General features: G+C 49.2%; 1 protein-coding gene across 1 annotated transcript in view; it reads right to left on the reverse strand.

The window, feature by feature from the left end:
* Positions 1-1,316: 1,316 nt before the first annotated feature.
* Positions 1,317-15,897, reverse strand: part of LOC116945228 (uncharacterized) — a 32,714-nt gene continuing 18,133 nt past the window's right edge. The window contains exons 2-3 of the mRNA XM_032959536.2: positions 11,905-12,127; positions 1,317-10,894 (exon numbers count right to left, since the gene is read on the reverse strand). Coding sequence (XP_032815427.2) covers positions 9,891-10,894; positions 11,905-12,127 — 1,227 coding nt within the window. The 3' untranslated portion in view covers positions 1,317-9,890. The remainder of the gene's footprint in view (positions 10,895-11,904; positions 12,128-15,897) is intronic.

The raw sequence follows: 15,897 nt of genomic DNA on the forward strand, positions 1-15,897 counted from the left end.
AATTATGAAATGTGTTAGGGTCTTGGTGGATTCAAGCATCCGTCCATTCAGCCCTGGTCACTATTGCCACTGTCAGAGGAATGTGCAATGTCTGCCTTCGGGTGAGGTCAGCAAAGGAAAAGATGAGCACAGCACGATGCTCATATGAGCGCTCTAACTTTGACAGTTTTCGCTAGGGTCAAAATAGAATGTTTTAAAATATATATATTTTTTTATAAATATTAGTAGATATTACAAAAAAAATTGACTTAAAACTTTCGTGACAGGAGGAATTCATATTCTTGGTTATTTCGGTAAAGTTAGTTTTAATAATGTTTATAAAAAAATATTATTTATTTTTATCTACATGACTTTACCGAAAGAACCAAAAACTATATCATTTTGTTTACACTGTGTTAAACAGTGGGACTGGAGCTGCCATGGTTCGCACACTGGAATTGCAATCCAGAGGTCGTCGATTTGATTCTCAGTCTTCCAGCGCAGCAGTTGAATCAACGGCGCAAGTTTCTTAAATCCTCTCTCACCGCCACTGCCCTCCCAAGCAGCGGCGTTGATGGATTTCACCGCAGTAGTCCATCGGCGGGCGGCGTGTGGTGGGGTAAAGTGTGGGTAACTCCCACCTCTTCTAAGACATCTGACCAACGGGGACGAGGAAGCCAGGTAACCCTCGAACACTCCCTCGAGTGGGAGATTTTTTTTTTTTCCAGCAGTAGGCCCCGAGCACGCAATTGCACGGCTGCGCCTTTGCCTATTTAAAGAGTACGTGCGGTCTTTATTTGAAGCTTTCGTGACTGCAGTAATTACTCTTTGGTTCTTTCGGTAAAGTCAAGTGGAAAGAAAATAAATTAAATAATAGAATACGACGTTTCGATTGCAATCGATAGAGTAGTACGTGCAGTGTCTGCGTGAGCTAAGTTTAACCTATTGTATGCAACATATTTGAGTGGAAAAATATTGACTGAATGATTCGTTGAGCGCGAAAATTGATTTAAACTCGATGCATTGTTGCATATCTTACAACATTATTATATGCCCGATTTCAATAAATGCAGAGGCTTAGCACAGAATATGGTCACCATAATAACGTTTCTAAGGAATAATCGTCTCGAAGTCACATGCTCTGCTACGATTGTAGTTTGAATAGCACGGGAGTCGGTGATGTTCTTCTGAAATGAACATTGGGGTATTGGCGTTCATCTTCTGATTACAGCCCTGAACCAGTGGTGGAAATTCCACATTCGCATGGCGGGTGGCAGAGCGGGGGGGGGGGGGGGGCAATTCTATCCATAGATGACAAAGGTGGTGGATTCCCGACAAAGAGTTACGGTTTTTTATTTTATATGGAGCCCGGAAAGGCTGATTTTCTGAGTCAACCTCCACAACCAGGGTTTGACATGATCTTTACTCCACGATTTAAGACCGAAACAGGAAGACGTGTTCGCAATTCCGGGCCAATCGCCTGATGAAGCTGGCTGTAATCACCAGCGAAACGTACTCGAATTGTAAACGTTGTGGGTTTACTCTCCAACACATTGGTGTGCTGATGTACTAAAGAATTGGCACCTTTTGTTTTACGTGACAAGCCAATACTAAATTGGCTGTGTCGGGTGGTTGTGGGTTTAACGCCACATTTATATTTACGTGATCTAACCCAACCACCCCCCCCCGCCCCACCTTAACTATGAACCAGGATTCGATCCCCTCCGCCAACTCCGAGGCCGAGCGCTGAATGAAAGCAAAGCGATATATTTGTGTTTTTTTTTTTGGTGTGTGTATCGCAGCCAGCTTTTTGTTTCGCTGCGTTGAATAACGTCTCTCTTTATTGCAAAGCCTGATAGAAAACAAGCATCATGTACAGGTTATATAATACAGTGAAACACCCACCCACCCACGCCCCCTGACGCTCTGTGGCACCATCGTCACCCACACACACCGCAAGTTAGGACATCATCGTACAATAGTGCATTGTTGCAGCATATAGAAAGAAAAAAAAACTACTATTTTATTCTCCCTATTTAAATAACAACCACTTTTCTTAGCTTTTTTTTTACATACATTTTTTACATTACCTGGATATAATCGACTAGTTGCAATGCGTACATTCACTTCCTGGTGCTGGCAGGCAATTCAATGATGATGAGGTTGATATGAAGTAAGATATTACTCGGCTGGCACAAGCCTTTGTGATTCATCACAATGTGCATCGAATTAATGACTGCTTACCGGTCACCTGTTCCGAGACGTCTGGCCAAAGGGGGAAGGTTAGGCCAAAAAAAAAAAACCTTTTTATTACAGGTCTCATTTACGTATACGTTCATTTGACCATTCTCTTAAATCTGAATTGTTTTTTTTAGGATGCTTTAGCGATGGTAACTCGCCTCTCTTCAATAAGGGCTGGCATCAACACCCACCACGCATTGGAATCGTATGCCGATAATTGTTTCAGAAAATAACAAATGAGTTATTTCGGAATATTAACGGAGTCATTTGTGCAATCAATTTAATTGTTCACCCGCGACAATGCTCAGGAAGTCACGCAAGGCGAGTTTTCTTTTTTTTTCCCAGGAGGGCCTCTCGCACGAACGTTTTAGCCAATCTGCGTGCGTGATGCCCCCAAACGGAGAGCAGCTTGAACTCCAGGTATCTCGAGCGCATGACGGGGCCCAATCTCATTGCGATTAAACAACCCCACGCTGTAAGTTATTGCAGGCGAGCGCCAATCACGCACTCGATGTCAGCGGTCGCGTCGGATCGGTTGTATCGATGGGGTGTAAGGATTCACTGGATGCTCACTCCAAATGCCGATGGCATTGTTTTGGTCTCAGGAGCAATTGAGTGGTCAACATTACGCAATGTGTAAAATGCGACTGCGTTTTCAAAACCTAGCTCACAAACAACTCTGAGAACCACGCAGCTCCCCGTGGAAATTGACAACGTAAAAATAAACAGAGTATGCCGAACCACGCCAAAATGTTACGTTTAGTTACGTAGAAAAATTGAATCGGCCATCCAGAGCTCTTAGCCACCCACTGCGACAGGCCGTGTCATTCTTATGCGTTTGTCACACACACACACACGGCGTCTCTTTTAACGACGCCGATGTACAATCAAGTTTCAGCGTCCTGGGCACACCCAGCACACTCACCCCACACACCACACAACACCACACCCCACACGACCCCACACAACCCCACACGACCCCATGCACCACACAATCCCTCACCCCACATGACCTCACGCGCCACACGCACCCCACACGCACCCCACACACAACACGCACCACGTGCACGTGGCGCTATTTTAAGAACTCGGAAACGACATCGGATCGGAAACTGAAAAGGTGCTAAGTGTAAATGGTGAGAAGGAAGCGGTTTGGGAGCAGTGCAGATCATCCAACCAAATTCTAGCGACAAGGAATGGCCCTCCTGTTCACCATAACTCCAAACAAACAGCCATTAGTACTCATCCACGCACTGATCCTAACCAACTAGCCATCCAGTCACTCGTATTAACCCTCCCACGGATCCTAACCAACGACTTCGTGTTGACCCTCCTTAATATTAACCCACAACCAAGCGACGCTGGACCCCATGGGTGACCAACTCGATGCATGGCACAAGCAGCACTGCCTGTAACGAGTGACGCTCCCGTCCGCGACGACGCGAGACGTTGCGACGTTTCAGGGGGCCGCGATATGCCTCGACAGATTTGATTCTTTAAAACAAGAACGCTCACGGTGAATGTGGTGGCCACACGTGGCTGCAAGGTCGGTGTGCACCCTTTAAATGCAATGCGCGGAATAAAATGGAGAAACCCCCCCCCCCATCGTGGATTCACACACACGCGATTCGACACGTGGTAGCGTGCGCCTCGAGGCGCTTTAGTAGATTACCAGCGGCAAGCCGGAGTCGAGCTTCCACACCCGTTGTAAAGTGGCTCAGGGTTAGGGGCGCACACATCAGCCGCAGCAGCACCGCAGCATCCTCGGTGAAGAGCATTTACGGCGGTTAAACTTTTAACGTATTCTCTTTTTTAACGTTAAACACGGGGAGTTTCTCAACGCAGAAGAAGAACAAGCATTCTTCCCCTGGTGAGTTGGTGAGAAATCGGGCAACGCAAATGCGCGCGTTCGATTGAGCGCTGGGCGAGCTACCGATGTTGTCACCCAGTCCCATGGTAAAACAGCGAGCTGGCGTGACTCACGCACACAGGCCTGGTAATAGACCACGAACCGAGAGTGAGCTGGGGGTGGGGGGTGGCAAATGCTACCAGTGTCCAACTTGGACAGTGTCCAGAGTGGGCGTAAAACTTAGCGTACACACGCCGTCTGTTTATAGACAGGCTTCTTCTTTCATTTTCGTATTCCGTAAGTTGTTTCTTATAAACTTGCGCGCGTTTTGCTTTCTTTCAACGTGAGTATATCTCTCTGTCAAGCATACTACGTCACCCATTGCAATTATATTGTCCTGCTCGCCAAACGCCACCCGCGGTAATCTTGCTGTCATGCAGATGCTGCGATCCAAAGATACAATGCTTCGAGAAAATCATTGTTAGAATTCGCCACCCTGAGTGTCACGTATGAGACGTGTTTGAGCCGTGAGCTCAATGCGCAGTCGGATAAATAATCATACCTGAAATGGTCCAATCATCCAAATGTCCGATATTTAATTCTGTTTAAACGTGCTGATGGTCTAGGTTAGTGTTGCACAAAAGAACACGCGTCTTAACTATACTGGCATGCGATAGTCCTCACAGTAGTCGAGGCAATTTCCCAAATTAATGAGTGCATGGCACTTTTAGTCACGTGCTGCTTGCGTAGTTGACATGTATAGGGACACGTGCAGAGCCACGCCTGATAATAGAGGCTCACAAACTGCGACCCTCGTGTCCCCACAGCCACCCCTAAAAGCATTGACACATCTATCAGTCATCTGCGTTCACATGCATAATGTAGTCTATACACGCCGCACAAGACGCCGCACAAGCCTGATGAATGGTCCCATGTGACTTGGGAGAGCGGACTCTGATGAGTGGAACACAGGGAGATGACACCTTCTGTGGTGTGTGTCTGTATGTGTAAGTATCACGTGACGTATAAATAGGAACACACCACAGTCATTCACGTTGGACATAGACGCAATGCAACCATGTAGCCATGTAGCCTTTAACAGACAGAGGAGAGTGCGCATATGAAGGCCAGCACATCGTGATGGAGTGACGTGGCCCAATATCCGTGAAATTAAAATACGAAAAAAATCCCCCGTATTCTTTCAAGAAACTGTTGAGGGCAAGTGTTGTTGGCGACCTATGAAGGCCGGCACGGCACTCGAGCGGTGATGTGGCCAATAACCCAGAGACTGATGCCGCATGGGGAGCCATTTACCCAGCAGCGGATCGGCCAAAACTGTGCCTCTAACTAAACATTTCCGTGAGCAGCAATGGTTAATGAAATACGCCGTGAATTCGCTGGGCACGGCGGACAGAGACGCAGAGAGAGGAGCTTGAACAAGCAGAGAGCGGAGAGATTGTCCAATTAACCTGCAAAACCGCGCGTTTGGCATGCAAACACCCGCTGGGAGTCACGCACTCCCAAGATTGTCTGCAGCAAATGACGACTCGACGAGGGTTCGTTCGAAGGGCGAACGCATTCGTCATACGCGTTCGTTTTGTTGTTGCTTTGCCAATCGTAAGGCACCACGCATAACGAGGCAGACGCGGATTATAAGACGCACTCTCTAACGCTTTGCTTTCCTATACAGGACCATCATTTAAACGAAAAACCATTGCGTCCTATTAATTAGGAGAACACGGTACATGTATTCGAGGGGTTACAAACTGAACTCCACAACGGTCCGCCAATTCTAGTTCAAATGCCAAGTGGTTTGGTGGTGCTGCTACTGCGTGTTGGCAGCGGTGAAAGTAAATACAGCTCAACACGTTTGTCAAAACAATGTGGCCTTAAAAGGAAACAAAAATAATAGGCGACGTTTCGGGAAATGGGCCTTCATTGATATTTGTACTATGAAGAAGGGCCAATGCTCGAAAAGTCGCTTATATATTGCCTCATTTCCCTTTTAAGGCCTACAGTGCTATTGATGAATGTGCTGAGTATTTGTCCATTCCATGAAATGTCTGTCCATGAAATTTCAAGTGACCGCTTAAGCACGTGCTGTCAAAAACGGACGAGAGCCTCGAGTGTTTAATGTTTGATAAACGTTGATGAATGTAGAACTTGGAATCAACGCAACTGCTTACTTGGATCAAAGTGTCCGCACAATGCAAATTCGCACTTCCATTTACAGACTGAACAGAGTCGCACAGCGAGGGAAGTTTTCCGTTGTGATGTCTCACGCCCTCGCATTAGGCCGCTGCGTAATGTTTGTCTCGATGCAACTGTAGGAGGTAGTGCAGTGATTAGCACACCGCGCAATGAACCCTGCGACACCGGAGTTCGATTCCCGCTCACAGGCAAAAAAAAAATCTATGACGAATATCCGAACCGATCATGGGCCTCTCCTGGGTCAACTCAGCCTTAGATGAGTACCTGGTGTGGATAGCATCAGCAGTGGTGAGACAAGGGCTACTCGAGGGTGGACGAGCCAACCACTCACCCACCCCTTCTTGTGCCGTATCGGTCTCAATAGATGGCTACTGGCTGACGGCACGTGCTTGCCCCGACAGTTTGTTAAAGGCTAAACATGTGGGAGCTTTGTATTTGCTATACAAGCAAAGTGTGTGTGTGTTTGTTAAGCTCTATTGGATACAAAACACGCAGCGGTTTGCACATGAATTATGTTTCGCGACCAAAGCTGCTTGTTCAAAAATAAAATCAAACGTAACCACGCATTTTACGGTGGATATAGCGTAATGGAAAAAACAAACTAAACACAACACACGCGGTACAAACACACACACACCGGTCATGAGAGGTGGCGCCAGGCATTAGCGAACCAAGCAAAAGCTTAGGGCCCCCAAGCAGCCCAAGGTTTGCGCAATGTACAAATATTGGAAGCATCAAATATCAGCTCAAATTCAGGTGCTAATAAACATAGCAATTAATTTCACGTAGATGTCAATTACGCTGTGTCCTGAAGCTCTGTCTGCATCTCTTAACTCACTGCATCTGTCCCCAGTCTATACATAACAACTCACTACATCCGATATTAGCAAGCCACTGGAGCTATACACTTCTTGATAACTGCTTTTTGTGTTTAGTTTTAGTTTTTAGTTTGTTGTCCTTCCCCCCGCACCTCCGATTAGCACGGTTGGCTACGTACGGTGCGAACGAAGTTCAACATACATAATACATATATGATTTTTTCAAAAAATACCAACGTACTATATAGCTATTGTGTCCCCAACCTCTGGAACTCCCTCCGCCTGCGCCCTTCCTCTACGTCCAATTATCTCCTAACAACCTCCCTCGCTTAACCCCTGCGCCTTCAGAGGCCCATTCCCGATTACTCTCTCTCTCTCTGTCTCCTTCCCTTGCTCAGCTTTTCCTCCCCCATCTCATCCCCGCTCCCACCAACCCCGCCATCCTTCCACCTGCTCTCCGAAACGTTTATGCTGTCAGGGGTTTATTATAACGAGCGCTGTTGTTGTTGTTGTTTGGGCTGTTGTTTGTTAAACATTCGCCTTTTACCGCCCGTATCATAATCTCTCTGATAAAATGAAGCCAAGTTGGAGATGAGTCATTCAACGTGAATAACAAGACCCTGAGCCGAAGCTGTATACGTGATGATTACCGCATTCTCAGAATTATAAGAACTCTGGAAAAGTAATACGCAATGCAGACATACAGTATGCCCGGTTTCAATGCAGTTAAATAAATGTGGTCTCACACGCAAACACACATTGCACAACGACAATAACCGAATGATAACACTCGCCCCATCACGTTTGCTTTAAATTAGGGGAGGGGGGGGGGGGTGTATCTCACAATTCAGAGAACATGGTCCAGTAACTAAAATGTAAAATAAAAGCCACACGTGCGTGGGATACATGGCGATGCACTTTCAGGACGCAGGACAGCAACTAAAACAATACAAACAATCGTAGAACCATCAATTGCCCTCGCTCAACGTGAAACGCGCCTTTCAAATAACGCGCGCGAAACGTCGCCCTAGGTGCAGCACAACTTAAATGTCACAATCGAGCTCTGGTGGGCCACGTGGGTTAATTGCATCATCGGGCCCTTGACCGAGGTCGTTGTGGTTGCCACCTTCGTGCGTGGTTGCCCACTCTATGAGCCCGTTCGCCAAGGGACGTTCGGTACCAGCTGGGGTAGCAAATGCTGTCAAGTGTCCATCAATGGGCAGAAAGCGAAGCGGGTTTTTTTTTGACCGTCTGATAAATATACACAATTGCTATTCATTGTCATATTCCATCGATGTTTCATATGACGACCGTTTTTTTTTCTCTCTCTCTTATAAAATTATATTCTCTATCAAACACACTACGGTGCCCAAATAATTACATTTTTCTTCTTAAAAAAAAGCTACAACGTTGGACTTGTGTGATCATATGTTTACAACAACAAAAAAATTTACACGTTAGCATTTGCCATCCCTGGGTGGTACCTAGAAGCCATTTCCAGGCCCATGGCTCAAGGGCTTCAATCGCAAAACGCCACCCAGGCACGACCCATACAGTCTGAGCTCCAAGTGAGCGGACTAAGCCATGCTCTTGCTCTTGGTTCAAACAACATGCAGCGTGCAATCCATACGCGAACCACGGGACGGCAGCAATGCGCAGTGCAAGATCTGTGCATGCGCATTCATTCTGAGCTTAAGGTCCGCCACTGCGTTTTAACGCCGTCAGAAGAAGTCCATATAAAAGACAAGATGGTTAAATTATTGTCCAGCCTTTCTAGTTTCGATATTATGCATCGCTCAGGCAGCGTGACGGATGGTTTTCCAACTTTGCGGCAATGGTAATGGGTGCCCTATGGCTCATGTGGTTATCTCACGTGTATATTAAAACACACACTTTGGGCGATCGTTGATTCTTTACTTGGCTATGGCTGGCCCACTGATGAGTCCTCATAAGGGTGCATCCATGCTGCGGGCTGCAATATTTGTCAATCGGCGAAAAAAACCGCTTTACATTTACGTTTACTTCAATGCATTATTGGCGCACTGACGTGGCATACTTGTTGCAGAGGTTCGCGGTTCGAATCCAGTGGCCACCCTAGTTGATACTGCGGGTGTAATAACTATCATAATACTACGCAGTTGGACCTTAAACATTTTCCTGACTTAAGTCGCGAGAGAAGGACATTCATACGTGCTGGCGTCTGAGTCAAAATTTGGAAAAATGAAAAAACAAAAATTACCCCGCAAATTACTCAATTGGAATTTAGCGCAACAATCGTCGCCCCTTATTTTGTAGAGGAATCCCCAAGGTCACCCTTGCAAACGCGACTCTCATTGTCTCTTGTTTTCTCAAGTGGTTTAAACAAAATAATAAATACATTTGTAGATTTAAAGAGCCTGTCGCCACCTTCATTCTTAATATTATCTTACCCGCGTGTGCTTCTAAAGATATTCTACACAGTCACTGGTTTCTTTTTACAGTTTCAAACTTGTAATGCCGTTGCGTTTGAGAGCTCAAAGTGGAGGCGGAGATGAGGGATGGCGTGGGGGGGGGGGGGGTGGTGCGGGTGGCGCGGCGGGGAAAATTCAACCGCTGCAATTTCATCACGCAAGTCGTCTGAAGTCACAGATTCGTAAGTTCAGGCAACACTGCCATGCAGGAACGCTATTGCGTTCAGCATTCACGGTCGCCGCGGGAAACTCTCCGTTGAAACACGCGTGTGCCTCCCACACACACACGAAAACACGTGTGCCACACACACACACGCACGCACACAGCGCGCGCCACCGCCTTCAAAGCGAGCGTCGCCTTATGCCCAACAGCCTCCACTTGCTGCCGCTGCACTCCCTCCACGAGCCGCAGAGACCCGAGCACGAGCTGAGCACCGACGAGGCCATCGGCGGCGTTGCGGGCTCCTCGCCTGGCGGGGTCCCCCGCGAGCTCCGTCCGAAGCCGGCGTCGAGGTGCGACGCGGACGCCCCCGTGTGCACCAGCGCCGCTGCGCTGCTGTTGAGGCGCTGCGTCGCCGACGGCCGAGACGGCGGGGAGAGCCGCTCCGCGTGTCCCCGCTGGGGGCACGCGGAGCGCAGCCCGGCCTCGTTTCGCGCCGCGGTGCCGTGGTACCGACCCACGCCGCTGCTCGTGCCGCTGCTGGTGGTGGTGGTGGTGGTGGCCGCGGGCATGATCACCGCCTTCCCGTTGAGGCGAGTCTCGTCTCCGTCGATGACGTACTGCTGATGCTGCTGATGCTGCTGCTGCTGCTGGTGGTTGATGTCCGCCGCCAGGCGCAGGGACTCCCGCTCATTGGAGTCGCGTTTCTCGTCCTCGGTGTTGAGGGTGAGGTAGCGCAGCACCACGAGGTTGAGGAACGCGCCGATGACCGTGAGCCCCACGAGGATGTACATGAAGCTGAAGGCCACGTAGGGAGGCTCCCGCTGCAGCGAGTCGTTCTTCTGCAGTGCCACGAAATCGCCCAGGCCGATGGTGGTGAGTGTGATGAAGCAGTAGTAGTACGCCTGGAAGAAAGTCCAGCCCTCGAAGTGCGAGAAGGCGGCCGCGCCGATGCACAGCGTGCCCGCGCACGACAGCAACCCCACGGTCACCATGTTCTGCGTGGACACCTCGGTCTCGCGGAGACCCAGGCAGCACTTGAGGCGCTCCAGGAGGTGCTTCACGAAGGTGTTCATCCGCTCGCCGAGGGTCTGGAACATGACGAGCGTGAGCGGGATGCCCAGCAGCGCGTAGAACATGCAGAAAACCTTGCCCCCCGTGGTGCCGGGGGCAGAGTGTCCGTAGCCTGTGCAGCGAGACGGGTCACGACGAACGGGGGGGGGGGGGGGTAACAAGAGTGCACGTGGTCATGAGGTAGCCGTGCAATGTTGAAGACGTTTTCTGATCGACTCGAAGAGCGTTTTTATTTTTGTTGTTGCGATATGAATGTGAAGAATAAGGAGGTATCCCGAGCTGTAGTGCAGGGAGACAGGAGCTGTAGTGCAGGGGGACAGGAGTTGTAGTGCAGGGAGACAGGAGCTGTGGTGCAGGGGGACAGGAGCTGTAGTGCAGGGAGACAGGAGCTGTGGTGCAGGGGGACAGGAGCTGTAGTGCAGGGAGACAGGAGCTGTAGTGCAGGGAGACAGGAGCTGTAGTGCAGGGAGACAGGAGCTGTGGTGCAGTGAGACAGGAGTTGTGGTGCAGTGAGACAGGAGCTGTGGTGCAGGGGGACAGGAGCTGTAGTGCAGGGAGACAGGAACTGTAGTGCAGTGAGACAGGAGTTGTGGTGCAGTGAGACAGGAGCTGTGGTGCAGGGGGACAGGAGCTGTAGTGCAGGGAGACAGGAGCTGTAGTGCAGGGAGACAGGAGCTGTAGTGCAGTGAGACAGGAGCTGTGGTGCAGGGGGACAGGAGCTGTGGTGCAGGGAAACAGGAGTTGTAGTGCAGTGAAACAGGAGCTGTGGTGCAGGGGGACAGGCGCTGTGGTGCATGGGGACAGGAGCTATAGTGCAGGGAGAACGGAGTTGTAGTGCAGTGAAACAGGAGCTGTAGTGCAGGGAGACAGGAGCTGTAGTGCAGGGGGACATGCGCGCGGAGCGATACGGCGGGAAACTCGAATCGGAGGCGCGTTCTATCGTGCTTGGGAAGTCAATTCCTATCGACACCCGCTTCGATCGCGTACCACGGGAATTCAATTTGTGCACGCGTGCCGGTGTTCACCTAGGCCGTGGGTGGCCGGGGGGCGGGGGATGGTGGCAGCGAGCTGCACACCCCATCATAGTGCGCGTGAACAACAACAACAAGCAGCACCCCTTACCGATGGTGGTGATGACGGTGATGGAGAAGTAGAAGGAGCCGGCAAACTTCCACTGCACGCCGGCTCGGTGCGGCTCCGACAGCATGACCACTCGCTCGAGTTCCCTCCAGTCGTCGCTGCTCACGTTGTATTTCCCCCGCAGGAGATTCTCTCGCTTCTGCAGCCTCTCCCTCTCCACCTCCTCGTTCTTCGACTCGAGAGCGTCGAAAATTGTGGCGCCCACCTGCGAGTGGGTGGACATGGTGCGCGCGGGCGGGGAGGGGGAGGGGGGCATAGCCAGGGTTGGTTCAAGCAATGGATTTTTAACTGGATCCTTCGGTTTTTCATTCCATATTTTTTTATCAACGTGCGTTTCGAGTATTTGGCTGCTATACATTTTCACGTGATAAGCCACTTTGTTGAGATGGCATTTGTGATTGCCGGGTCACTTCCGAAATGAATGAAAAAATCTTTCTGGCTCAGTGGGCCATTCCTGGTAAATATTAATGATAAATTGTTTAGTTTAGTTTTAATTTCAATGCCAAAGCCGTTCTCTGCTCAGAGAGCACCTCGTGGCTGGCAGCCCGTGGGTTTAAAGTATCGGCAGGTGCCAATGGAGTTCTGGGTTACGAACCTGAATGTTCCAATCTGCCGCGCGTGATTAATCCACGTTCACGAGGATCGTGAGTTGGTGGTCGTAGACCCGGTCAATCAGTGACAGCTGTAATAAATAAATGTTCTGATTTAAAGCTTTCGTGACTGCAGGGATTCATATTTGTGGTTCTTTCGGTAAAGTCACGTAGAAGGGAAACAATAAAAAATATTGTGTCATATTTTTATTATTGTATTGTTTCCCTTCTACGTGACTTTACCGAAAGAACCACAAATATAAATAAATATTCATCTTGTCTACCCGTGAGATCACTGTATCAGTCTCGTTATGGATATTGCCCCCCCCCCCCCCCCCCACACACACACAATATTGAATTAGCTTGAGCTTAACATCAATCAATTTCAGCGTTGTGAATAACACCCAATATTTTGTTTGTACACGCGTCAAACGGCTCTCTAGAGTAACACCTAACATTTAGGTTGTCACTTGATTTGGCTGAATTGTAGCTCTGGCATTTTGCCGCTTGGACAATGTTACTCTGCAGCGCGGTCTGTGAAAGGGTGCTCCACTTCGTGTGTCGACACAAAAATATCACTCGAAGGCGGCACCTCGAAAGTAGTTCTGTGATGTCTCCTTCTGCAGGCTTGTTCTGTGACACACAATGTAATGCATTGCACTGCGAGAGATCGGATCGGAGACTTCATCTCGTGACATGATGCCGAAAGCATGATTGTAATAAATGAGTAAAGACGAGATTTGTGTTTGTTTTCACTAAAACGCGGTTCTTCCATACGGGAACATTTGTCGCACAACGCTTAATGCGCTCGTTATAACGTGGAACACGCTCGTTATAACGCGGAACGTGGTCGTTATAACGCGGAACACGCCCGTTATAACGCGGAACGCGCTCGTTATAACGTGGAACACGCCCGTTATAACACGGAACGCGCTCGTTATAACGTGGAACACGCTCGTTATAACGTGGGACACGCTCGTTATAACGTGGAACGCGCTCGTTATAACGCGGAACGGGCCCGTTATAACGTGGAACACGCTCGTTATAACGTGGAACGCGCTCGTTATAACGTGGAACGCGCTCGTTATAACGTGGAACGCGCTCGTTATAACGCGGAACGCGCCCATTACAAGGTGGAACACGCCCGTTATAACGTGGAACGCGCTCGTTATAACGTGGAACGCGCCCGTTATAACGTGGAACACGCCCGTTATAACGCGGAACGCGCCCGTTATAACATGGAACGCGCTCGTTATAACGTGGAACGCGCTCGTTATAACGTGGAACACGCTTGTTATAACGCGGAACGCGCCCGTTATCAGGTGGAACACGCCCGTTATCACGTGGAAAACGTCCGTTATAACGTGGAGCGCGCTCGTTATAACGTGGAACGCGCCGGTTATAACGTGGAATGCGCTCGTTATAACGTGGAACACGCTCGTTATAACGTGGAACGCGCTCGTTATAACGTGGAACGCGCTCGTTATAACGTGAAACGCGCTCGTTATAACGTGGAATGCGCTCGTTATAACGTGGAACGCGCTCGTTATAACGTGGAACGCGCTCGTTATAACGTGGAACGCGCTCGTTATCAGGTGGAACACGCCCGTTATAACGTGGAACGCGCCCGTTATAACGTGGAACACGCTCGTTATAACGTGGAACGCGCTCGTTATAACGTGGAACGCGCTCGTTATAACGTGAAACGCGCTCGTTATAACGTAGAACGCGCCCGTTATAACGTGCAACGCGCCCGTTATAACGTGGAACGCGCTCGTTATCAGGTGGAACGCACTCGTTATAACGTGGAACACGCTCGTTATAACATGCAACGCGCTCGTTATAACGTGAAACGTGCTCGTTATAACGTGGAACGCGCTCGTTATAACGTGGAACGCTCCCGTTATAGCGTGAAACGCGCCCGTTATATAACACAGGAGGTGGGAGCCAGAGCAGAATGCATGGGAGTCAGAATCAGACCGCGTCGTCATTCAATACACTTCGTGTTAAAACAATCGTGTGCAGTCTGTGTAACGTTGAAACATGCATTTGGATTATTTTAGATCATTTTGCTTCTGTACATTTCCACATGATAAGCCACTTTACATCATGGGACCTCCTTTGCCAGTACTTTGAATGCAGACATGATTTCTTACAGAAGGTTTCAGTTTGGTGTTTTAATATCTTAACACCTGCTTTGTTGCCAAAAAAATTTGGAAAACCCTATTATCATGAGCCACTTTGTTGAGCTTTCATTGCGGCCACGTCGCTTCTGAAAAAAAAGCTAACAGCTCAGTGGGTTTTACCTGGTAAGATAAAAAAAGAGATTAGTTTTAGTTGTATAAATTTTTAAATGACGCGTTTACTTTCCTATACTTTATATTTTTTGTTGTTGTGACATTCTGACCTGCCCCTACTGAACATCTGTGAAAAAGAGCTTTATAGCTCATCGGATTCCTCCAGTATAACTAAACATTCAGATTCTGACTATCGCCCATCCCACCGACGTTTTTCTTACCTCTCCCCCCCACCCCAACCCCGCACACCTTTAAACACAGCGACACTAATAACCCTGAGCTGGTAGTGAAAACTCCAAGTTTCTATGGGCAGGGGTCAGTGTAACCACAGGACAACCGCCGCTCACAACTTCTCACCGAGCGGTGTAGCCTCCCCAGGCGCTTCTCGTTTCATTCAAAGCCAGCGCCGTTCCGTGTGCAAAAGGGCATCGATGAGGCAGTGCTTGGTCACCTCCTGCTCACAGCCCTGAGCCAGTGGTGGGGATGTAACACATTTCCATGGCATGGGCGAGTCTATCCGCAGGGCATCCACTGTTTACGTCTCCCCACAAAGCGGTACTCGCCTGTATCGACCACGGAGAGATGATGGGCTGCGTCAACCCCCCCCCCCCTCCCCCTCCTCCGACCAGGATGCCAACTCGCGACGCTTACTCTGCCGCAAAGGTCACCGGGCCGGCTAAATTTGGTTAAGGGGCCGTCCATAAATGACGTCACGCGATTTTGAACAATTTTTGACCCCCCCCCCCCGTCACACGGCGTCACAAAAAGTCAGACCCCCTCCATCAAATGTGACGTCACAAAGCTCTGCCCCCTCCCCAAATAAAACATACTTCAAATCTTTAAACTATTGTCATTGTAGTGCGTATTTAATGTGGCGCTGCACTCTGATGTTGTAGGAAAAAAGCATTTATTAAAAAGTCAATTTATTAAGTAGAACGTGTTGTCTATATTTATTTAAAGTTGCGCATTTTGACGTGACGTCACATTTCTCACCCCCCCCCCGCCCCCCCTTGTCACACATCGTCACAAATGTCTGACCCTCCCCTCCCCCCTAGGTGCGTGACGTCATTTATGGACGGCCCCTAAGA

The sequence above is a fragment of the Petromyzon marinus genome, chromosome 23 (assembly GCF_048934315.1).
Source record: "Petromyzon marinus isolate PM22_M1 ecotype Great Lakes invasive population chromosome 23, UKy_Petmar_22M1.pri1.0, whole genome shotgun sequence".
Taxonomy (NCBI): Eukaryota; Metazoa; Chordata; class Hyperoartia; order Petromyzontiformes; family Petromyzontidae; genus Petromyzon; species Petromyzon marinus.